At 47.9% G+C, this 23303-nt stretch overlaps 1 protein-coding gene across 4 annotated transcripts in view; it reads right to left on the bottom strand.

The window, feature by feature from the left end:
- NCF2 (neutrophil cytosolic factor 2) overlaps nucleotides 1-23303 on the bottom strand; it is a 36969-nt gene that overhangs the window by 5841 nt on the left and 7825 nt on the right. The window contains exons 3-13 of one of the 4 annotated variants that reach the window (XM_055235127.2): nucleotides 17746-17854; nucleotides 14640-14774; nucleotides 13330-13437; nucleotides 10917-10976; nucleotides 9271-9314; nucleotides 7382-7523; nucleotides 7099-7167; nucleotides 5883-5958; nucleotides 4170-4195; nucleotides 3599-3750; nucleotides 3360-3471 (exon numbers count right to left, since the gene is read on the bottom strand). In XM_055235127.2, the coding sequence (XP_055091102.1) occupies nucleotides 3360-3471; nucleotides 3599-3750; nucleotides 4170-4195; nucleotides 5883-5958; nucleotides 7099-7167; nucleotides 7382-7523; nucleotides 9271-9314; nucleotides 10917-10976; nucleotides 13330-13437; nucleotides 14640-14774; nucleotides 17746-17854 (1033 nt within the window). The remainder of the gene's footprint in view (nucleotides 1-3359; nucleotides 3472-3598; nucleotides 3751-4169; nucleotides 4196-5882; nucleotides 5959-7098; nucleotides 7168-7381; nucleotides 7524-9270; nucleotides 9315-10916; nucleotides 10977-13329; nucleotides 13438-14639; nucleotides 14775-17745; nucleotides 17855-23303) is intronic. The other 3 variants (XM_055235128.2, XM_063613808.1, XM_055235129.2) reach the window with 3 other exon arrangements.

Genomic DNA, 23303 nt, shown 5'->3' with positions numbered 1-23303 from the left:
TACCTCACCTGAAATTGAGGCTAGAAGAATTCAATGAGATGACATACAATAATAGTAGTTGACATTTATTGAACACTTACTCTGTGGCAGTACTCTTCTAAATATGTATAAATATTTAGACTTGGTTAATGCTAAGTGTTCCTGCATAGAGTAGATGCTTAATAAATGTTAGTTCATTTTTTTTTCTTTCTTTTCTTTTTTTTTTTTTTGTATTTTTAGTAGAGATGGGGTTTCACCATGTTGGCCAGGCTGGTCTTAAACTCCTGAACTCAGGTGATCTGTCCCATCTTGGCCTCCCAAAGTGCTAGGATTTCAGGCATAAACCATACCAGGCCTCTTTTTTTTTTTTTTTTTTTTCTTTTTGAGACAGAATCTCGCTCTGTCACCCAGACTGGATTGCAGTGGTATGATATCAGCTCACTGTAACCTCTGCCTCTTGGGTTCAAGCAATTCTCCTGCCTCAGCCTCTCAAGTAGCTGGGACTACAGGTGCACCCCACCACACCCAGCTAATTTTTGTATTTTCAGTAGAGACGGGGTTTCACCATGTTGCCTCAGCCTCCCAAAGTGTTGGGATTACAGGCGTGAGCCACCGCGCCTGGTTTTCTTTCTCCTAGTGAGTGAAAACCTGCCTTGTTGCCTCCAAAAGTAATGGATAGTGATAAAGAACATTCAACAGTGACGCCTGAGCCTGGATTAAATTGCAAAAAGATTGGAGTTTTAAGAGGGTTGGCTATGTGTAGCCACCAAATAGATAGAAGCTCCTGTCAAAGGAAAAGATTTTAATTAAAAAAAAGTTTAAGTGAAGTAGTTCACATTTAGAGCAGAATTCCTAGGAAGAATCTTTTAAAAAAGATGCTGAAGGGGTTAGTCCAAAGACAGACAGCTGGAAAACCTAGAGTGACCTTTCAGACTTCCAAGAGACCCCTTACACTCACTCTTACCCCCAGGATCCTGGGGCCTTTTGTCTCAGCCAGAGACACCAGGGAGTCTCATCCCCAGTGGCTGTATTTCCTGAAGGCAATTTTGTGAACGGGGAAGATACCTTAAACAGCTTTGTACACTGCCCTTTTCTAGGCTCATTCTCTTTCACTCTTCTTCTCCCACTTTATTTTTTCTTTTCCAGCAAACATTTGTCTCTGATTTCAGTGAGAATCTACCAAAGAACCCCTTGCTTTAAACAGAAGCCTCAAAAAATATAAATAAATAAATAAATAAACAAACAGAAGCCTCTGCCCAGCTGTGAGGATGAGGTTTGCAGGAAGGACTCTGCCCCCTACCATGGCTCCGGGCCTGGATGAGCCAGAATAGCTTTCCCACTTGCTCATTACCATCTCCAAATCCACTTGTAGGTAGAAAATGGTAGCTCTCCCAAGGATTCATGTATGAACTGTTTCATATGATACTCCCTACACCAGTGTAACTGCAAATGCCACAGCCTAAAAATGCAAAGTCAGAAAAACAGGTGAATAGGAGAGCTGAAACTTCTGAAACAGCCCTAATTAACAGTTTTGGTCGATGGAGACTGGCCTCATTAATGCTGTATCTGGAGCTCTCTCCAGCCTCAGGACTGGATGGAAGCTGGTTCATCAGGAAGATCTGGCTAGCCTAGCTCAGCCACTGCCTTGCTTATATACCTCATAACCATTCTTTCAAAGCAAGACCTGACTTTCTTCCCTGCTCACAGCAGCATCCTAGTGTACAAGGCCTTCCATGATATGTTGCCTTTCCAGCCTGTCTCCCACCACTCTCCCCATTGCGTCCAGTAGTAACACTGCGCCCCTTTACCCACTATGCTGACTTTTATGGTGTTCCCTTTCTGTCTGTATAATGCACCCTTTCCTCCTCCATCTCACTAATTTCTTATGTATTGTTTTATGGTGAAGCTTCAAGATGATCTCAGCAGCATTTTCTTCAGGAAGACAACTCCTACCTGTTCCACTTCCCTCCGGCATTTCTGGGTTAGATAGCATACCATGTGCTTCCATAACACAGTATCATCCATTTGTGAACCCTCATCAGTTTACACAACATGAGGCTTCACGTGCCTGCCTATCTACAGAGCCCTAGGTGCTCAGCAAGTGTTTGTTGAAGAATGTCACTAGCAAACAACCCAAATGTCCACCAACAGGTGAATAGATAAACGACATGTAGTATCCATACAATGGAATACATTTAGCAATCAAAAGGATGAGACCAGTGAAGCAAAAAGACTATATATACACTGTACAATCCACTTACATGAAATTATGTAAAAGGCAAAAGTATATTTACAGAAAGCAGACGGGTGGTTTTCCGGGTCTAGAGTTGGGGGAGAGAATTAATGTCAACAGCAAAAAGAAATGGCAATGTTTCCTCTGGAGACCGAGAGACAGAGTTGGAGTGTTACCTTGTTGCTTCTATTAATGCTTCTAGCCTCTAACTTTTCACCTGACTCCCATTGTTCTTACTTGAAAGTCAGACTTCAGGCTAATAAGACCTCAGGCTAATAAGATAACCTGCCCTGGAACCATTAGTACAGCAGGGTAGTTAGGAATAGAGGCAGGCTCTGGAATCAAAATGTCTGCTTGAGTCCGGCTCCACTACTAACCAGCTATTTAATCTTGGTCAAGTTGCTTAACCTCTCTTTGCCTTGTTTCCTAAATTATAAAATGAGAAAATAATATCTACCTCACAGAGTTACCAAGATTGTAAGAACTAACACAGAGAATGCACTTTGCAGCTGGGTGCGGTGGCTCATGCCTGTAATCTCAGCACTTTGGGAGGCCGAGGCAAGTGGATCACGTCAGGAGTTCGAGACCAGCCTGGCCAAGATGGTGAAACCCCGTCTCTACTAAAATACGAAAATCAGCTGGGCGCAGTTGCAGGTGCCTGTAATCCCAGCTACTTGGGAGGCTGAGGCAGGAGAATTGCTTGAACCCGGGCGGCAGAGGTTGTAGTGAGCCAAGATCATGCCACAGCACTCCAGCCTGGGCGACAGAGTGAGACTCCATCTCAAAAAAAAAAAAAAAAAAAAAAATGGCTATGAGCTGAGCCTTAAGCTATGACTTCATTCCAACCTTGCTTGACAGTGATGGATGGGATGTTTGACACAGTCAGGCAGGGAGCCGATGGAGGGGCAGGAGGCTTTCTGTGAGCTCCTGCCCTGCTGGGCCTGCTGTTCTCTTGTGGAAAACTCTCTCCCTGCTGCAAATGGGGTGAGGATGCAGGTAAAAGGGAGGCAGAGCTGTGACTTATTATACACCATATCCCCAACACCACGCATAGTGCCTAGTACACAGAAGGTGCTTGATAAATGTCAAATTGTTGAGGAAGTGGCTCAGTGGAAATGTAACTTTAGATGCCCCTCACTGCACTCACCACTGTGTTCTCACACCACAGAGTCAGGCAGTAGTTTTTCACTTGGCCCCAGGCATCCTTCATGCTGTCTTCTGAAAGGGGCACCAGCTCATTGCTGTCCCGAGGCCGATAGCTGGGTAGGGATAATGAGTAAGAATCCAGTCAAAGAACATCATCACAAAAACCATCTTCCTCTTCCCTCCTCCAGGTCAGCACAAGGTCCCCACTGTACCCCTCACAGCTGCCTGCATGGAGCTCACCTTAGCTTAGTGTGTTCCAGCCGGAGCTCCAGTTTCTTAGACACCATGTCCCGGACCTGGCTGTAGGGGAGCCTGGGCTGAGTCTCCATGACTACCGTGTACTTGTAGTGCACCTTGAGTGTGTAGGGCATGGGAACACTGAGCTTCACTTCCTGAGTGGGGAGGAAGCAAAGGGAACTCCTGAGTGTCTGAGGCTTTCTCTCAACATCCTGGATCACTGCAGTTTTGTGATTTGGCACAGGGGGTACCCCATGCAGCAGGGGAGAGGCCAATAAGTAACTGGTTTCATAGTAGCCTAAAAGACCTTCAGAGGTCCTTTAGCCCAACCCTTGCTTGGACAGGAATTCCTACTGAGCAAGATCTGGCCCACTAGCTTGGGTAGTAGGAAGTGTGTGCATGATAGTGGAGGAGGCTATTAAGAGGGTCCCTAGCTCATGGACTCTGTAAGGTAGCAACTGGTTCGACCCTTCCATTGGGGCTCTTCCTATAATCCAGACAGACATGTCTGTGGTTGATAGCCCAAGCTATCCCGTCTTCTACCACTTAAAACAGTATGAGGGAAAAATGTTACCTTAGGCTCTTCCTTTTGTTTCTGGCCTGAATGGAAAAAGTAGGGAGTAAAACAAAAGAAGATGGTGAATGAAGATGCTTGGCCAGCCCCTGCCACACACAGATGAAACCTCTTCAAATAGGGCCCCCAACCTCTTACCGTTTAATTTGTGGGGCAATTATTAACCTTAGTAAACTGTGGAGAAAATCTCGCCCTGGGGAAGCATGAAGGTCATGAACACATGAACAAACTCAGTCTCTGCTTCTAGGGAGCCTATAGGTAATTATCAAAGGACCAGCATATCCTCACCAAACCACAAGGTTAGCAGGGATCCCAAAGGTCAATTAAACCCACAGGATCCAAAGCAATGAAAATCGGAGTGCAAGGTGAGCCAGAGGCCACAGGAAGAAGTATTAGAACCACTGATCCTCACCTTCTTCTTTATTTTTGTGTATGTTTCCTAAAGTGTATTAATTTAATTAATCTAATATATTAATCTAATTAACCAATCTAATATTAATCTAATTTATGTAAGAGTAGCATGCATAAAGATATTTACTATAGGGGGTACATGATCAGAGAAGGCCGCTGATCTCAAACCTAGCTGATCATTAGAATCACATGGGAAGTTTTTTTCTAAAATACAAATTCCCGAGCCCCATTCCAGTCCTAAAAAATCAGAGCCAGTAGCCTAGGTAGGACCCTGTATTCACAAAATCATCCTAGGTTTATATGTGATCCTTGATGAGCCTCTAGACAAATGATAACAACAAAAAACCTGTCAAGGACATTGAGCAGGAGCAATGGGAGAAATTTGAATATGGAATACACATTATATAATAGTATCATATGAATGTTTAGTGTCCTAGATACCATGATTCTATTGTGATTATGCAGGAGACTGTGTTTTTGCAGCTGTGTAGGGTGAAGTGTCACGAGTCTGTAACTTATTTTCAACTGGCTCGGGGGAAAAATAGAATGGAGCAGGGCGAGTTCATGGTGCAAAATGTTAACAATTGGTGAGTTTAAGTGAAAGATAATCTGATGTTTATTGTATTCTACTGTCAGCTTTTCTGTAGGTTGGACATTTTTCAAAATAAAAATGGGGTAAGGGACATCCCGAGCGATTCTGATGATCAGGCACGTGTGGCAATCATTGACCTAGAATCTGGCCAACCACTCACTCTGCATCTCTACCAAGCACTTATCCAGGAGCTGCTTCAAGTGCACTTCCCAAGACAGCCCCCTCCACACTAGGAAACAGCATTTCGGAGAGAACATTTCCGTTTCACATCTGCCCATTGGTTCTTTGTTCATCCTCAGGGCTCCACAGAGCAATTTCTTTTCCAGATACAGTGCCTCAGACATTTGAAAACAGTCACTCCACGCCCCTCAGAGGTAAGCAGGTATAGTTACTTCAACTTTTCTTCCTGAGACATGGTTTCCGTACCTAACGATCAAGGGGTTTGGTGACTACGTGAGTCACTCAGGAACCAGCTGCATTCACCCAAGCCCTGTGAGTGTTCTGCAGAAGGCAGGGAGAGAGGGCACTGATTTCATGTTTGGGGTGGGTGGTGCAAGAAAGGAGGGTTCTGGGGCTGCGTGGTCATTAGCTGAGTGACATGTTGGGAGAAGAAGAAACCAGAATTTCCTGGAAGGCAGGGAGAGGAACTCAGGAAGCAGCCTGGCATGCTCCTGCACCCAGACCTAGGCTGTGGCTCCAGGACCACTCACCTGGTGACAACTGGGGTCTTCCAGGGGCTTTGGAACTAGGAGGAGCTGGGATGTTGGACTCTGGAGAGCTTTCCTCCTGAAGGCAACAGGGAGCAATGGTCAGAACCTTCATTCAAAGTTCCCAGGCAGGGGTGGATGTGGGGAAACGCCCCTACAGAGACCCCATGGAAAGGAGCCAGATGCAGATAACGTCCTAAAAGTTGGAATGGTAGTGACATTTGGGGAAGACGAAGGAAATGTTGGCCAAAAGAGGAGGCAGGGTTGGCCTGATGAAAATGAAAATCACAGTAGAAAGAAGAATCCTAACCCACTAAAAGGCCCTTGTCGCTTTAGCATCTCTTTCAGCCATACTGGAAATCCGCTGGACGTGGGGCAGGACCGAGCTCTTGTCTCCACTGCAGAGGGCATTGAGAAAGGAAAAATTCCACTTCTCATTTGCAAGGCGTTTGACGCTTTTCAAAGCATCTGGATATGGTGACTGACCAGGGAGGGCTGAGCTCATATACAACTGTTTGCACAGTCTAGAGACAGACAGGCTCCACTGCCATTGAGTCACTTACAGGGATGCTCAGATCTGACAAAGACAGCTCTCTAGGCCTGGCAGAAGGACAGACTTTTGAAGTGTGAAGGAGGGAGTAGCAGCAGTTTAGAAGCAGTGGCTGGCAAGGCCCACTCTGATTCAAAGCTCTAAGGCAGATCTCATTTTATTATTTTTATTTGTATAGAGGTGGCATCTCTCTATTTTGCCCAGGCTGGTCTCGAACTCCTGAGTTCAAGTGATCCTCTCACCTCAGCCTCCCAAAGTGCTAGGGTTACAGGCATGAGCAACTGCACCTGGCCTCATTTTCTTTCTAATGGCATTGTACCAGCCAACACATTGACTATTCTTCCACGTGAAGCAGACACACCTGTGAAGACCTAACCCCCTCATATACTGTAGGCTTCGCTTCCCAAGTCACTTCTGACCAGGAAGAGTCACAGAGGTGGGTGGGCCCAATGGGACCTACAGATGCCTCCAACTTAGCACATCTGGGTTTTTTTCCCCTCATTCCCGGGTTCAGCTCTGGGTAGCTGGTGCCATCTCAAGGCGGGCTCAAGACTAGTGAATCTTTCTCCAGGGGTCCCGACAGCACCTCTTTTACACTGCTCTTCTCCCTTCCAGGGAGAGATCTCTAAAGGGTGAGAGGAAATGGGTCAGGCCTTGGCATCACATTACCTGGGGCTGCTGCTGAGGGTGGATCCGCAGCTCAACTGGTTCAAGGTAGTTGCAGGGAACAAGCCCCTTCTGCAGTGCAGCACCACAGAATCAGAAAGGAAAAAATAAAGATGTGCTCATCAGTACCCACACCACAGAACAGCCCAGAGTCCTGGGGAAGGGATGACGAACAGACAAAAGAACTTGGCTGGTCTGCAAAGAAAGCAGCAGATACTGCTCCACAGAGACTGCGTTTCCTCCAGGATCCCATGCCAATCGCACTGCCCCCTGATCCTCTTCATACCTGCCCGTTGAACATGACCGTGGCCCAGTTATCATTGCCCTTCTTCAAGACAAAGACAATGTTCCCTGGCATGACCTGGAGCTCTTCTTGTGTCTCAGGCACAAACCCAAATAGCACACGGTGAGCCTCCCCTTCCAGAGCCCTGCAGAGGATAGACACAACATCCAGCTCCCATCTCCTCACACAACGCCATGGTGCAAACACAGTGAACTTGGAGCCAGGGACTTGGCTCCAGCCTGGCTCTAACTCCACATCTAACTGCAACTGCCGAGGTGACGCTGAGCCTGCCTGGGCTCCCAAGACGTCTCGGTAAGAAACTGGTGTACACCTACTCATAACCATATATACAGAGGGGCAAGAATCAAAGCAAAAACCCCACAACACTAGATAGTGAGGACTTACAATCCTTGCCCTCCCTTCCCCTCTGAGGAGGAAGGTCCCTGGCTGGGTCATCTTGGCCAGCTCCCAAGGCTGGGCTGGGGTGAATCAGGTGACTGTGGTCAGGGGAACAGCACAAAGCGGAAGTCAGGTGACAGCCAGCTGGGCCAGAAAGATCGGTGGGAGAGGAGGAAGGAGAAACCACCTACAGCCATTGTTGGGCCAGGGTAGGGAGACCGTGAGCAGGTTAGGTGCCAGGGAGCGTGAGGGATGCATACAGAGGGCTCTGAGGCTGCCCAGCTGCTGTGGTGCAGTGTTGGTTCCCTCAAGTCTGACTTCACGCATTTAGGCTTTGAGGCTCTGACTGGCATCACTTTGGAACGTGTGACTGACAGGCTGGTGTTCAGGTTTCAGGCTTCCCTCCCTTTACTCCCCACTCTGTTACTTTCCCCTCAGCCCATGCTTGTTTCCAGACATCGTGTCTACCCCTGTAGGGAATACAGGCCCTTCCAGCTGACAGGGAGCTTAGGAATGAGCTCATCCAGCCCCCTCATTTTTGTAGTTGCTTTGGTACTTTTGTCACTTTTTTTTGAGATGGAATCTTGGTCTGTTGCCCAGGCTGGAGTGCAGTGACGTGATCTTAGTTCACTGCAACCTCCACCTCCTGGGTGCAAGTGAGTCTCCTGCCTCAGCCTCCCGAGTAGCTGGGATTACAGGCACATGTCAGTTACCACGCTCAGCTAATATTTGTATTTTTAGTAGACGTGGGGTTTTGCCACGTTGGCCTGGCTGGTCTTGAACTCCTGATCTCAAGTGATCCGCCCGCCTCAGTCTCCCAAAGTGCTGTGATAACAGGCATGAGCCACCACGCCTGGCCAATCACTTTTTAAAACCTCCATTTTGGGTGGGAGGACCAGGCTTGCTTCATCGCTTCGAGAGAAATCTTAAGAAAGCCGTAGGTTATGTCATCCTTTGTTTTTCATCTTACAGAAGAAGGACTTCCTTTTCTTGAGTCCTTCCTCTTTACTTCTTCAGAAAGCATGTGCTGATAGGGAGTGGAAAACACCCACACAGGAAAAAGGATGTCATTCTAGATTCCTGACTCCAGAGAGCTCTGTCCTGCCCTCATCAGAGGGGACTGCGGCCAATGCGAAACTGATCTCCAACCTGAGGTCAGCATCCTGGTCCCCAGGGTAGCTATGTTCCACAGGACACCACTGCCCCTCAGCAACAACCCCTTGCCATGTGGGTGGCTGTGCACGTGGACAGAGGGCCACTGGGACACCATGTAGCTGCAGCCAGGCCCGGATGGCCAGCCCCACCACAGTCAAGACTCCCATCCCCACCATATCATTCCTTTCTAGCCTGACATTCTAGAAGAAGCCTGACATTCTAGAAAATTCAACAAGATTTAGACCCAGACCCCAGCTTCATCTTCTTCCCTCCCTTTCTTGCCATCAGTTCAGGCTTGGAGCTTGGATATTCTGTGTATGGATTTAAATCTAACTTACCTGAAGATCTCTGGGGTTTTCGGTCTGGGTGGAGGCTCGGCTGCCTATTGAACATTCAGGAGAAGTGAAAATGGAAAAGGCAATGAGGGAAAGCAGGGGAGAGACAACAAATGGCTAATGGTAATTTGAGCATTCTTCCAGACCAGAAAATCAAATAATGCATTTCTGACTGATGGGAACACTGTCTAGGAAGAGGGCACAGTCACCCTGACTAAACACTGGGAAATAACACCTCCCACCAGCTCCCCAGGGGCAGGTTTCACTAGCACAACAATTCATTTTGAGCCAGAGCTAGTTTCTGGAGGTTAGCAGTCACACAGCAACATGGTGTCACAAGAATGCTTTGACCTTGAGCTCTGTCCTTTTCCCAGGACAGTTTCCAAAAGCTCTGTTCTGTAATTAATATCTACTATGTCACATGACACTTCTGAGTATTTTTAAATTAATTAAAAAAAATTTTTTTTTTTTTGAGATGGAGTTTCACTCTGTCACCCAGGCTGGAGTGCAGTGGTGCAATCTTGGCTCACTGCAACCTCTGCCTCCCTCATTCAAGTGATTCTCCTGCCTCAGCCTCCCATGTTGCTAGAATTACAGGCATGTGCCACCACATCCTGCTAATTTTTGTATTTTTAGTAGGGACCGGGGTTTCACCATGTTGGCCAGGCTGGTCTGGAACTCCTGGCATCAAGTGATCTGCCCACCTCAACCTCCCAAAATGGTGGGATTATAGGCATCAGACACTGCGCCTAGCCACTTTTGAGTATTTAAAATGGACACAGGATCCACTGACTGGGCAAGAATCCCTCCCCCACCCCGCTTCTACACTGAATACCATGGAATCCAGTCACCTGGGCTGCGTTCCCCTCATGGCTTCTGGCTGAACTGAAGCTCAACGGACTTCAGCAAGGCTTTCATCAGCTTTATTGTGAAGAAAGAGATCAAGGAATCTAGATCTGGAACATACCTGCCCCTGCTCAGAAAACTGCCCTCTGCTAGTGCTGACCAATGCTCTTGCCCATCACCGTTTCATTGCCACAGAGTTCGTATTTTCCTCAATGTGTTTTCCCCTCTTTCCTTCACAAGGAAGCTCTGTCTGCATTTCTAGATCCACTGTCATCCAGCTCATCTGAGCCCACCTCTCCAAGCCCAGCTTGGGCAGAAAAAGGGTTCACTCTCAGCGCTCTGCCTGTGTTCCCAAAGGAAACCCCTGCACATGAGCAGATGGGTAGAGCCAGGAGAGCCCAAACCTCAGGCCCAGGCCCCACAGGGTTCCCCACTTGCCCCTGTACTCAAGAAGAGGCTTTGTTAATAAGCCTTCCATAGCTTGTGTTTCAGCTTCCAGAGGGAATAGTTGAGGCTTCAGAGAGAGGATCAGCAGATCTCTTTAGAGACGTGAAGACTGGCATTTGTGGGGAAGTAGGAGAGTTAGCTTCAGAGGACTTGGGCTGAAGCCTGACACTGCCTTATTTCCTCACCAGCCATGGAACCCAGGACTGAGAGAGGGCAGGCAGATCCCTCAGCTGCACTGAGGGCCACTTGAAGGAGCCCTTACAATAAGGCAGCTCAGCACACATAGTCTCTCGAATTGAATGCTTCACAGAAGCTCTTGAGACCTAGGTCCATGGAGAAGGTCAGGACTGTCTCACCTGTGGTTGCAGAGGGGCAAACCCAGAGAAACTGTCTTGATCCACCACAGACGCCACGACCTGAAATCAAGGACAGGAGGGTGTGAGGCTCTGCCAGCACTGTTTCCATTCTTCTGGGTCTCCATCTTTGCTCATGCTCTAGACCTGTTCTTACGTGAGCCTGGTTTCAGACGTGGACAGTAACTAAGGATTAGATTCCTGAGCCTCTGGATTAGGATTTCAGCAACTGAAGAAACGAGTATTCACCCCACCCCTGCTAACACAGGCTTGCTTTCTCCTCTCTTAAAAAAAATGTTTTTATTGAGGTGCAATTTGTATAACATCAAATTACCTTTTTTTTTTTTTTTTTTTTTTTTTTTTTTTTGAGATGGAGTCACGCTCTGTTACCCAGGCTGGAGTGCAGTGGCACGATCTCAGCTCACTGCAACCTCTGCCTTCCAGGTTCAAGCGATTCTCCTGCCTCAGCCTCCCGAGTAGTTGATATTACAGGCGCCCGCCATCATGCCCGGCTAATTTTTGTATTTTTAGTAGAGACAGGTTTTCGCCATGTTGGGCAGGCTGGTCTCTAACTTCTGACCTCAGGTGATCTACCCATCTCAGCCTCCCAAAGTGCTGGGATTATAGGCATGAGCCACCACGCCCAGCCCAAATTAATCATTTTAAAGTGAATGATTCAGTGGCATTTATCATATTCACAATGCTGTGCAACTACCACCTCTGTCTAATTCCAAAATATTTTCATCACCCCAGAAGAAAATGCTGTACCCATTAAGCAGTATGTCCACACTCCCCTTTCCCCTAAACTGGCAACAACCAGTTTGCTTTCTATGACTGACTTGAGCCCCCTTCTTCTCTGAGTTTTAAAAATCAGATTTAAAGCTAGCTTTATTCACAAATATGCTTAAACTATAGATAATTTTAATCATTCATTCATATAATCAAAACATTTTTGCTGAGAGCTGTTATGTGTCTCGCACTGTGCCAGGCTGTGAGGACTCAGTGGGGATCAAGCAGACATGGTCTCTGCTCTCTCAGTGCTTAGAGGTTGCACCAGATATTTCCTATAAACGGAATTGCACAACGTGTGGCCTTTCGTGTCTGGCTTCCTTCACATAGCATAATGTTTTCAAGGTCCATCCATGTTGTATCATGAATCATACTCCATTCCTTTTTATGGCTGTGTAGTATTCTGTTGCATGGATATATCACATTTTGATTACTCATTCATCAGTTGATAGATATTTGGAGTGCTTCCACTCACCCAGGCTTTCTTGACCTCTGCTGCTATGCTAGACCTAGCTACCCGACCACTGGGCAACTTTAGCCCTACGAATGTGTCAAGTCAAATGTGGTTTTGGAAGGGCACTGCTGACTCACTTCAGACCATGTCTGAAAGAATTTAAGACCTGGATTTATTATTATTGCTATTTTGAGATGGAGCTTCATTTTTTTGCCCGGGCTGGAGTACAATGGCATGTTCTCAGCTCACTGCAACCTCCACTGCCCGGATTCAAGCGATTCTCCTGCCTCAGCCTCCCAAGTAGCTGGGATTACAGGCATGCACCACAGCACCCGGCTAATTTTGTATTTTTAGTAGAGATGGGGTTTCACTATGTTGGCCAGCCTGGTCTTGAACTCCTGACCTCGTGATCCACCTGCCTCAGCCTCCCAAAGTGCTGGGATTACAGGCGTGAGCCACCGTGCCCAGCCAAGACCTGGATTTAGAAGAAGTCCAATTTAAGACATAGTCTAAACATAGGGTTGTGGAAGTGGGGAAAGACTCGTCAGCCCACTAAAACGTGAACTATAAGGAGCATTAATCCAAGAGGATCCCATGCTGATCTCTTTCCCTAACATGTTCTCTCCATATTTATTTTTATTTTGTACAAACAGAGTCTCAATCTGTTGCCCAGGCTAGAGTACAGTGGTGCAATCATAGCTCACTGTAACCTTGAACTCCTGGGCTCAAGCGATCCTCTCGCCTCAGCCTCTCCACTAGCTAGGCTGGTCTCTAACTCTTGGCCTCAAGTGATCCTCCCACTTCAGCCTTCCAAAGCACCGGGATTACAGGCGTGAGCTACCCTGCCCGGCCCTCTCTTCACATTTGGTGAGCTCCTCATGGCTGTGTTTTCCCTCCATTGGCTCAGTCCCCAAGACTTAGCATCCTGTGAGTAACCCTGTGGCTCTCACCCAGGGTCAAGCTGGAAGGGAGAAACGGGAGCAGTTTGGAGAAAATAAACTAGACATGGTTGTCTATCTTTCAGCCAAACCTCTGTCCTATAAACAAGTCTCTCGTTGCCATCCCAGGGACAGAGCCACAAGGAGGCTACCCTCTTCTCAAGAGTCCCTCCCACCTTGCTCCACATGGCCCAGGCCACAGGAGACTCAGGGGAAGCTGAGCAATCCCACCTACCGTCGCCTTGCCTAGGTAATCCTTCTTGGCCAGCTGAGCCACTTGTCTCTCATTTGGTCGAAACAGCCTGCCCACAGGGATCACCACTGGCTCATATAGCTTCTGCTTCTGTAACAGAAAACGTAGCATTTCCTTATGCGAAAATGGGGGTGACGATGCTTGTCCTGCCTCCCTCAGTGAATAGATGCAAGAATTCATTGAGATAACCACATAGAAGCACTTTTTCCAAATGAGTGTTGTCATTCCTCTAGGGTGTTACGGTAGGAACCCTTGGTTTCAATACCACCTTCTGCTGCGAGGCCACGTGGACATTGTTTGCTGCTATGTGTTGCTATTCAGCACCCTCTTTTTCCAGAGGAACTGCTACTCTCCCACTCTGTGTGCTGTCCGTGGGGTTCTCTCATGGTGCAGAGGGCACCACCACGACAAGGCTGGCCCGGGATCAAGCAAGGCTCATGACAGTGCTCCCTTGGATGGGTGTTTGCTAATGAGGATAGACATATAAAGACTGACTTGAGTCCTCTTCTCTGTGTTTTAAAAATCAGATTTAAAGCTAGCCTTATTCACAAATATGCTTGAATGATAAATTGTTTTTATCACTCATTCACAAAATTAAAACATTTTTTGGGCAGGTGCGGTGGCTCACACCTGTAATCCCTGCACTTTGGGAGGCCAAGGAGGGCAGATCACCTGAGGTCAGCAGTTCGAGACCTGCCTGACCAACATGGCAAAACCCCGTTTCTATTAAAAATACAAAAATTAGCCAGGCATGGTGGCATGCACCTGTAATCCCAGCTACTTGGGCGGCTGAGGCAGCAGAATTGCTTGAACCCAGGAGGCAGAGGCTGCAGTGAGCTGAGATCACGCCACTGCACTCCAGGCTGGGCAACAGAGCGAGACTCCATCTCAAAACAAAACAAAACAAAACATTTTTGCTGAGAGCTGTTATGTGCCTAGCACTGTGCCAGGCTGTGAGGACTCAGTGGTGATCAGGCAGACATGGACTCTGCCTTCTCAGTGCTTAGAGTCTGTGCAGCACTGCTCCAGCATCCAATATCCTGTTCTCCTGCGTTACCACGGGGCCCCACTCCGAGGGCGGTGGGATGCCGGGGCTCTGCCATCCCATACTCTAGGCCTCAGCTTCTCAGCACAGATTCAAGATCTTAAGTGGAACTATACCCTAAGATCAGTGTTACCCAGACTCACAGAAAGTAAAAGCACCACTTTTATGGCTTCTCAATGGCATGTCCTCTGAGACAAATGAAAATCCAGTGACATCCTCTCAACACCTGCATCACCAATATGCTTACCCAGACACACTCCATGGCCTTGTCGATTTTGGAATGTCTGGGCTCAGACTTCATGCTCGTGGCCAATGCCAACTGTTCTTCAGCTTTTTTCCATTCCTCCTTCTTGGCATACATGAAAGCAATGTTATATAACACCTAGAAATGTACAGACCGCAACATAAAACTTGAGACTACTCCAAATCAAGGTGCCAGGGAAGGGCTCACACGTATACTCTGGGAATGTTGCCTGGTAGCCTTTCTCCCTTTCTCAGCTCTCCTGGGAATATCTAAAATACAGTGCAATTAGTCTTGCTATTGAGTTATGTCAAACACAAACATGGTGTTAAAAAAACACCATGGAATGCGTAAATGCAACATCATTTGTACTCTTCCAACAACGAAATAGGTCAGGAAGGGACAAGAATTATTGTATACAGTGTGTTCAAACCAGCTTAAAAAGAAGAAGAACTGTTGTGTTGTTTTAGTGTGAGTTGCTTTAGTAAAAGAGTGACTTGCTCAAGGCCCCTTCTAGAGGCAGACACAGGGTTGGGAATAAAATACAGGTGTGCGGTCTTCCAGTCCACCTCCTGCCACTGCACCTAGGCTGAAACACTGGACAGGTACAGAGCTGGAAGATGGATCAAGATGCAACCTCCTATACCGGCACCAGCAGAACCTGGGCCAGACCATGTGAGTAACAAGACTAATGTAGCAACACAGGCCAGGCGCAGTGGCTCACGCCTGTAATCCCAGCACTTTGGGAGGCCAAGGCAGGTGAATCACTTGAGGTCAGGAGTTTGAGATCAGCCTGGCCAACATGGAGAAACCCTGTCTCTACTAAAAATACAAAAATTAGCTGGGCATGGTGGCAGGCACCTGTAATCTCAGCTACTTGGAGGCCGAAGCAGGAGAATTGCTTGAACCCAGAAGACAGAGGTTAGCACAGAAGCCAGCGGCACCTTCACCTGGGGTGGGGAGGGAATGGTAAATGCAACAGTGTCATACTTTTCCAGGTCTTGAGTTGGGCTGTGGTTCTTGAGTGTTTATTTTATTATTGTGCTTCACAATTTACACACAGAATCAAATAATCGTTTGGATGCATTACCAAGATCTAAAAAATGGCTTGACTGAAATAAATTTTTTAAATGGGATATTATGGAAATGAGGGGGTGTGGCATTTGAGGCTAGATTATAAAAGACATTGACATTGTCTTGCTCTTGGGTCACTTGCTCTCAGAGACGCCGGCTGCCATGTCATGACAAGACTTAGGCAGCCCTAGAGAGAAGTTCATGTAGCGAAGGACTGAGGCCTCCTGCCAACAATGACGTGAACTTGCCAAACTCAGACAGGTGGAAGGATTGGTGTTTCTGTGGCATTAGTGGCTGCTGCTGAATGGTGGGGGCCAGGATCAACCCCGGAAGTGGAAATCTGGACTCCTTTCAGTCCTATTTCTGAGACTCAATGAGCTACTGCCTTCTGAATTCGTTGGCTTCTCCAGCCCACTCCTGACCTTGTGTGCGAAAGAAAGAACTCAGATCATTTAAAACTTCCTATTTGGTTCTCAGCCACCTTCTCTTAAGACATTTCTCTACAATCAGTTTTTATGAACTGATGATGAGAAAAACCTTGACACTCTTCAAAAATAATGATGTGATTCTCAGAAGCCAGGGTCATATCACATCAGGAAGAGAAGGATTATAAGTAGGGAAATGACTGGAAGATCCCATGTGACAAAGAGGGCCTTAGACCCTGAAAAGTTCAGCTTTACTTGCAGAGAGGGCCACTCAGCCAGTATTTTCTGTCCTCCCAGGGCCGTTTTAACCGCAACTCCAGGGGAAACATTCATCCCATGGAATTGTACTTTGATGCTGCTGTGACATAATCCTTTTTCTAGAGCCACTTGTCCCCCAACTTTTTAATCTGTATAAGTGGCTGTTGTTGGCTTATCAGCAATGTCTGGAGGCATTTAGGTTGTCACATTGGGTGGGGAGTGGTGTTGGCAGTGCTAGTAGCATCTAAAAGCTAGAGATGCTGTCGAAGTTCCCGTGATGCACAGGATGCACCACAACCCCTCTCTCGCCTCTGCCACAATACAAGATTGTCTGGTCCAACATATTAACAGTGCTACAGCTGAGAAACCTTACTCGAGAAGCTGGTCAAATGGCAGCCAATTCCAACTGCAAAGCCCCATCTTCCCAGACTGTGAGAAGTGAAGTTAGTTGCTAGCCTGCTGCAGGGTTGGGATGGGGCCACATGTCCCCAGGGGCCGAGGGCGGCTACAGACTCTATTATTAGCCCTGAGCAACCCTGGGAACACTTGACTTTTTGTGCCTGAGAAACTAAAGCAAGGGGACTTTTGTCAGTGATTTTTCTAAAGAAAGGTCTTTGACATTTACAGGAATTTTGGTTTTCAAAACTGCTAGTATATATTTGGAAGTGGGAGGGGTGGGAAGGGCCAACTGGAAAAAGTAAATGAACCTGCAAAGTCAAAGCCAGTCATGTCTCTCCCTTTTGATACCAGAGAAAAGAAGTTGTTTTGCAGAAACCTCTACCTAAATATGTGCTTGAGCTGTTCTTTGAGCAAGAGGGGACAGATTGATGCCAAATTATCCTCACTCTCTCTTTAGGTATCAATCAAGCACATGGGGTAAGAACCACGGATAGTAAAGAGTGTGGTCTATAAACTTGGGAACTGAGCAAGGTTCTGGTAGGTCCTGCATGGACAATGAACCCATGATTTTGGATTTGCTAGCAAAATGCTGAACAAATAGCTTGTCAATCTGAATTGCTAAACAAAACATGCAAATTATCATGAATATTTCCACAAGCCAACACACTTGTGTCTAGCCTCCCTTCAGAGAGCCCAGTGGGCTCATTTTTGCATGGTCCTTTGCGCTTCACATTAATAAAATGTATGACCCCAGGTAACTGATGACAATGCCTTGATGAGCCTGAAATAATCCATCTCAGTATTTTGTTCAAGGAAAATCTGAGTCTCAAGGCAGAGGAGGCAAAATGGCTTTTCCAAGCTCCTGGAGGTGTCAACAGATCACTGTGCATCTGAACTGTCAGCTGTCCATCCAGCCGTGATCCCCTCCTGCCCAGGCCAGGCCCTGTTCTCCTTACCTCACAGGCAAACAGCTTGAACTGGAGCCCCAGGATCTTATAGTCTATCAGCTGGTTCCCTCGAAGCTGAATCAAGGCTTCTTTAAGGTCTTTGATAGCCAAATCGTATCTGCAGGACAGACGGAGAAAATACAGCAATCTAGTGCATGGAGGAATAAATGCACCATAAAATGTGAGTCTGCTTCTCCCTTCCCCATCTATTTCACTGGGACAAGAAGCCTTTCAGTTCCTTTTGACCTGTTCTAGTTTTCAGCAATCCTGAGTCCAAGTATTCTATAGAACTCCTTGGGAATGGTGCCCCCTCAGGGCTGTGCCTCACAGCAACCCTGAGTGCCTCGTCTTGGACAGTCACAGGGAGTTTCTTCTCTATTGGCTGCACACAACTGTCACCTTTCTGACAACCTGGCTTGTCGCTTTCCAATGCAGCTCTCATTCTCTCTTGAGAGCTCCAAGCACAGCCAGCACCTGCCCCCCACCTGTGTCCCTGCAGAGTGTTCAGAGCTGATTTGGAATACTGCTCACTCCTGGCTCCCACCATCAGGCCAGGCCAGCCCGGCACAGCTCGGAGGGGCCCCTTCTCACAGCTGCCGCCATCACCCTCCTGCCCACTGCCTTCGCCCATGGCTTCTTTTGAGTTCAACTTAGAGCTTGGTTTTGTGGTCTTCTTTGTTTCCTCACCGCCCCCACTTCTGCCTCCTCCCTACACTTTGGAAAAGAAAAAAACAACCACTTGTGCTATATAGTATTTCCTCCTTTTTTTTTTTTTTTTGAGACAGGGTCTCACTCTGTTGCGCAGGCTGGAGTGCAGTGGTGGGATTTCAGCTCACTGCAAGCTCCACCTCCCAGGTTCAAGTGATTCTCCTGCCTCAGCCACCTGAGTGGGACTGAGCTGGGACTACAGGCGTGCGCCACCACGCCCGGCTAATTTTTTATATTTTAAGTAGAGACCAGGTTTCACCATGTTGGCTAGGCTGGTCTCAAACTCCTGACCTCCATTGATCTGCCCGCCTTGACCTCCCAAAAGTGCTGGAATTACAGTTATGAGCCACCATGCCCAGCCCCAGATAGTTTTTCTAATGCTGCTGCCACTGCCTTGTGCTCCTGGATCGGCGTGGAGCTGACTGGCTCGAGGTATATCAGGGCTGCTGTCCTGGAACTTATAGCAGAGAATGGGAGCTGGCCACATCAATAGGGCCCACAGGCATGTAGGTGGGACCTGGACACACACTCCTGAGGATGCTGGCCCAGGCCTTGACCGTGGGCTCCACAGAGGCCCTGGTGGGAGGGAGCCATTGCTGGGCTATAGGGGGTGGGAGCAGCAGGCATAAGCTACCCCCGCCTCGCTCCACTCAGTCCCCTGACCTGGCAGGAACAAATTTGGCTGCCTGGTTGTGGCTCACACCTGGGCAACTGGACTGTAAGTCTGTAAGTCCCTAGGCCACCATCTGACCCAGAGCTACCAACCCGGCTTCTCTTGGAGATAAGCCTGGAATGTGGACACAGGCTGGCAGGAATCCTCAAGAGGCCGTGTGGTATAGTAACGGGGCCAGGAGCCAGAGTCCAGATACAACAGCTCTGCCACTAACCAGGGGACCCCAGCAAGTCACTTCCCTGGCCTGAAGTTCCATGCCAATATTATGGCAGCATATTGTATACAGGGACATATTATATGCAAAGAACATATCATATAGGGAGCTTGCCAGTATATGGATCCCACTTCTGGAGTTAAAACCGCCTGGTTTGAGTCTTGGCTCTGTCACTTACTATCTGGTGAGAAACGGCAAGTTACCTAGCTTCCCTAAGTCTGTTTCCCCATCTTTAGAATAAGAGAATAATAAGGCCGGGCGCAATGGCTCACGCCTGAAATCCCAGCCCTTTGGGAGGCTGAGGCGGGCGGATCATGAGGTCAGGAGATTGAGACCATCCTGGCTAAAGCGGTGAAACCCCGTCTCTACTAAAAATAAAAAAAAAAAATTTAAAAAATTAGCTGGGCGTGGTGGTGGGCACCTGTAGTCCCAGTTACTCGGGAGGCTGAGGCAGGAGAATGGCATGAACCAGGGAGGCAGAGCTTGCAGTGAGCAGAGAGATCAGGCCACTGCACTCCAGCCTGGGTGACATAGTGAGACTCTGTCTCAAAAAAAAAAGAAAAGAGAATAATAACAGCATATACCTCACAGATTCATTGTGAGAACTAAAGGAGATGAAGCATTTGGGTACTTCAGACAGTGCCTGGCACACACAGTAATTTTTTACTATTGTTTTTGTTATTTTCTTTTCTTTAGCTCTAACACTCAACCAATTAATCCATACATCAGCCACTTATTACGTGCTTACTTAAAGCTCCATGCCATATAAGCTATTATCAGGATATTTTAAAAATACATGATATGGAAGCTGGAACTCTGATCTCATGGAAGTTTAGAGCTGAGCACAAGGGCTGGTTGGCCAAGAGAGTCATAAGGAACGGGTGCCAGTGTGGCTGGGGCAGAAGCCATCACCATTAGGGCTGAGGTAAGTCACACAGTGGTAGCAGTGGCTATGCAGGAAATAAGAGAAGAGAGCTTGGGTTTGAAATAGGAAGATGGCTTTCTCTAGCATCCTTGTTAATAAAGATGATTGTAAAACCTACTAAATGCATGCAGGCCATTCTTTAAGTAGCAATGGGGCCTTTCATGTCTTTTCCACGCATCTTTCTGGGTTCCTGGAAAGAGGAAGAAGGTACCCAGAAGTACGCCAGAAATCAGGTTCCTCTTTCTAAGCCAGAAGGTGGGGTAACTAGCTTCAATTCGCTGAGCCACTGAGCCTCTTCCATCGCGAAGGGGACAGGCAGAAGCAGAGGTTTCCTGTTCCCTGGCAGCTGCAATTTCCACTGTGTTCTATTGCCTGTTTGGGAGCTCGCTGAAGGTCTCAGAGGGCACACACTTTAACTGCCGTCAGCATTAACCTACCAACGTGCCTTCCTCCCTGCTGAGCTGGCTAAGCAGATGGATTTCAGCTGGGAAGTGACACCGCCTGGGTCTATCTGGCATTGCATGAGCCCAGCAAAATCCTCCTAATAATTCCCTAGCCCATCAAGATGTCTACAGAGGCCCGGTGCAGTGGCTCATGCCGGTAATCCCAGCATTTTGGGAGGCCGAGACAGGCGGATCACTTGAGGTCAGGAGTTCAAGACCAGCCTGGCCAACATGGTGAAACCCTGTCTCTAGTAAAAATATTAAAAAATTAGCCGGGCGTGGTGGTGCGTGCCTATAGTCCCAGCTACTCAGGAGGCTGAGGCAGGAGAATCACTTGAACCCAGGAGGTGGAGGTTGAAATGAGCCAAAATCGTGCCACTGCATTCCAGCCTGGTTGACAGAGCGAGACTCTGACTCAAAAAAAAAAAAAAAAGGTGTCTACAGATTTGGGCCTGGTAGGAGAGAGAGAAAGAACTGACAAATTATTCAGAGCGTTTGCTTTGTTTTAAAGACAGGGTGGACCCACCTGGGCAATATGGAGAAACCCCATCTCTACTAAAAGTACAAAAAATTAGCCAGGCATAGTGGTACATGCCTGTAGTCCCAGCTACTCAGGAAGCTGAGGTTGGAGAATCACCTGAGCCCAGGAAGTCAAGACTGCAGTGAGACGTGATTGCAACACTCCACTCCAGCCTGGACGACAGAATGAAATCCTGTCTCAAAAAAAAAAAAAGGAAAGAAAGAAAGAAAGTCCAACAACCAAAAAAACAGGGTGGGGCCAGGGGCTGAGGCTTGAGCCTGCAGTTCCAGCTACTCCGCCAGAGGCTGGGGCAGGAGGATCACTTGAGCCCAAGAGTTTGAGGCCAGCCTGGACAATATAGTGAGATCCCTTCTCTAAGAAAAAGATTACTTATTTTATTTATTAATTTTGTTATAGAGACGGGGGTCTCACTATGTTGCTCAGGCTGGTCTCGAACTCCTGGGTTCAAGCAATCCTCCCACTTCAGCCTCCCAAAGTACCAAGACTGCAAGTGTGAGCCACTGCACAGGGCCTAATTAATTAATTTTTAAAACGGGGAGGGGGCATCCTTGCTAAGTGTCATGTTTTTTTTTTTGTTTTGTTTTTTTTGAGACGGAGTCTCGCTCTGTCGCCCAGGCTGGAGTGCAGTGGCGCGATCTCGGCTCACTGCAAGCTCCGCCTCCCGGGTTCACGCCATTCTCCCGCCTCAGCCTCCCGAGTAGCTGGGACTACAGGCGTCCACCACCGCGCCTGGCTAATTTTTTGTATTTTTAGTAGAGACAGGGTTTCACCGTGTTAGCCAGGATGGTCTAACTAAGTGTCCTTTTTAAACATCTCTGAAAGCATCGGCCTGCTTCCCAGCCCCCTCGCTCTCTGCTGCAGGCCTCTTTTCGGCCTCTCCACTTGTTTACCCAGAGCTGCAGCCCTGAAGGGGGTTCTGCTTTGACACACAGCTCTTTTCCCACTACACAGGGTCACAATAAGCTCAGTGTGAGAATCCCAAAATAGCATTCAGCGCTGTGTGCCAGTGGGCCGTGCTGCCGCAGCCCCCGCCTCCCTCTAGCCCTTCTTCAGCGGTTCTCTTCGGGGTCATTTGGAAGCATCCCCCAGGAGGCAGCCAAGGTGCTGGCAGCTTCCTGCAAGGCTCTACTGGGCTGGGCATGGGTGCTTTCTTCACACCCACACTTCAGTGACACCCCGTGGGGCGCCTTGGCTGCACTGGACCCAAAGCCCCCCCTCCTCCCAGGCAGGGGATCCACCCGCTGAAGCAGCGACCTTGCCATAGCTTTCCACAAGCTCCAGGCTTGAGAGAGTTTATAATCCCCATTTCTATAATACTCCTGGGAGGTTTCTTAGTAACCTGCTTGTTCCCATGCTGCCAGTGCCCCATGCGTCCAGAGTCCACAGCTCATACACCTGCACCCAGGATAATAGAATCTCAGCAAGCTGAAAGAAGTCAAAACTTCAGACACCTTTGGGATGCTGCAGTGGCTGCTGTGACAGAGGTTTGGGCCCACTCCCTTTCCGGTTTCCAAGTCAGCAGGAAGAAGGCTTTGCTATGGAGCCTCTTCAAGCCAGCTCCATGGAATGGGTCTCACCCTTATTGTCATGCCCTAAGATTCATAAGGCACAGGATCTGAAAGACAGCTTCGAGCCCCTGTGCCTTTCAGATGACAACGCTGGGGCTAGAGAGACGAGACAGCTTGGCTGTGGTTATCCCTGAGACTCCGCTTGCCTTTTCAGAAATGTGCTCTTAACTTTGTTCTGTTGGAACTTTATAATGACGGAAGAGCAACACAAAAACATATGAAAGTGGGGAAAATAGAGGGAAATAGAGGGGAAAAAACCTCCATCCATAACATTATCAGCCTTAAGCAATTCCCTTTTGTAATCTGAGGGAATTCCTTTTTTTTTTTTTTTTTTTTCAGACAGAATCTTGCTCTGTTGCCCAGGTTGGAGTGCAGTGGTGTTATCTCGGTTCACTGCAACATCTGCCTCCCAGGTCCAAGCTATTCTCCTGCCTCAGCGTCCCAAGTAGCTGGGATTACAGGCAGCCACCACCATGTGCTGCTAATTTTTTGTAT

The sequence above is a fragment of the Symphalangus syndactylus genome, chromosome 19 (assembly GCF_028878055.3).
Source record: "Symphalangus syndactylus isolate Jambi chromosome 19, NHGRI_mSymSyn1-v2.1_pri, whole genome shotgun sequence".
In the NCBI taxonomy this organism is placed as follows: domain Eukaryota; kingdom Metazoa; phylum Chordata; class Mammalia; order Primates; family Hylobatidae; genus Symphalangus; species Symphalangus syndactylus.
This window is presented reverse-complemented; position numbering and strand designations above follow the sequence as displayed.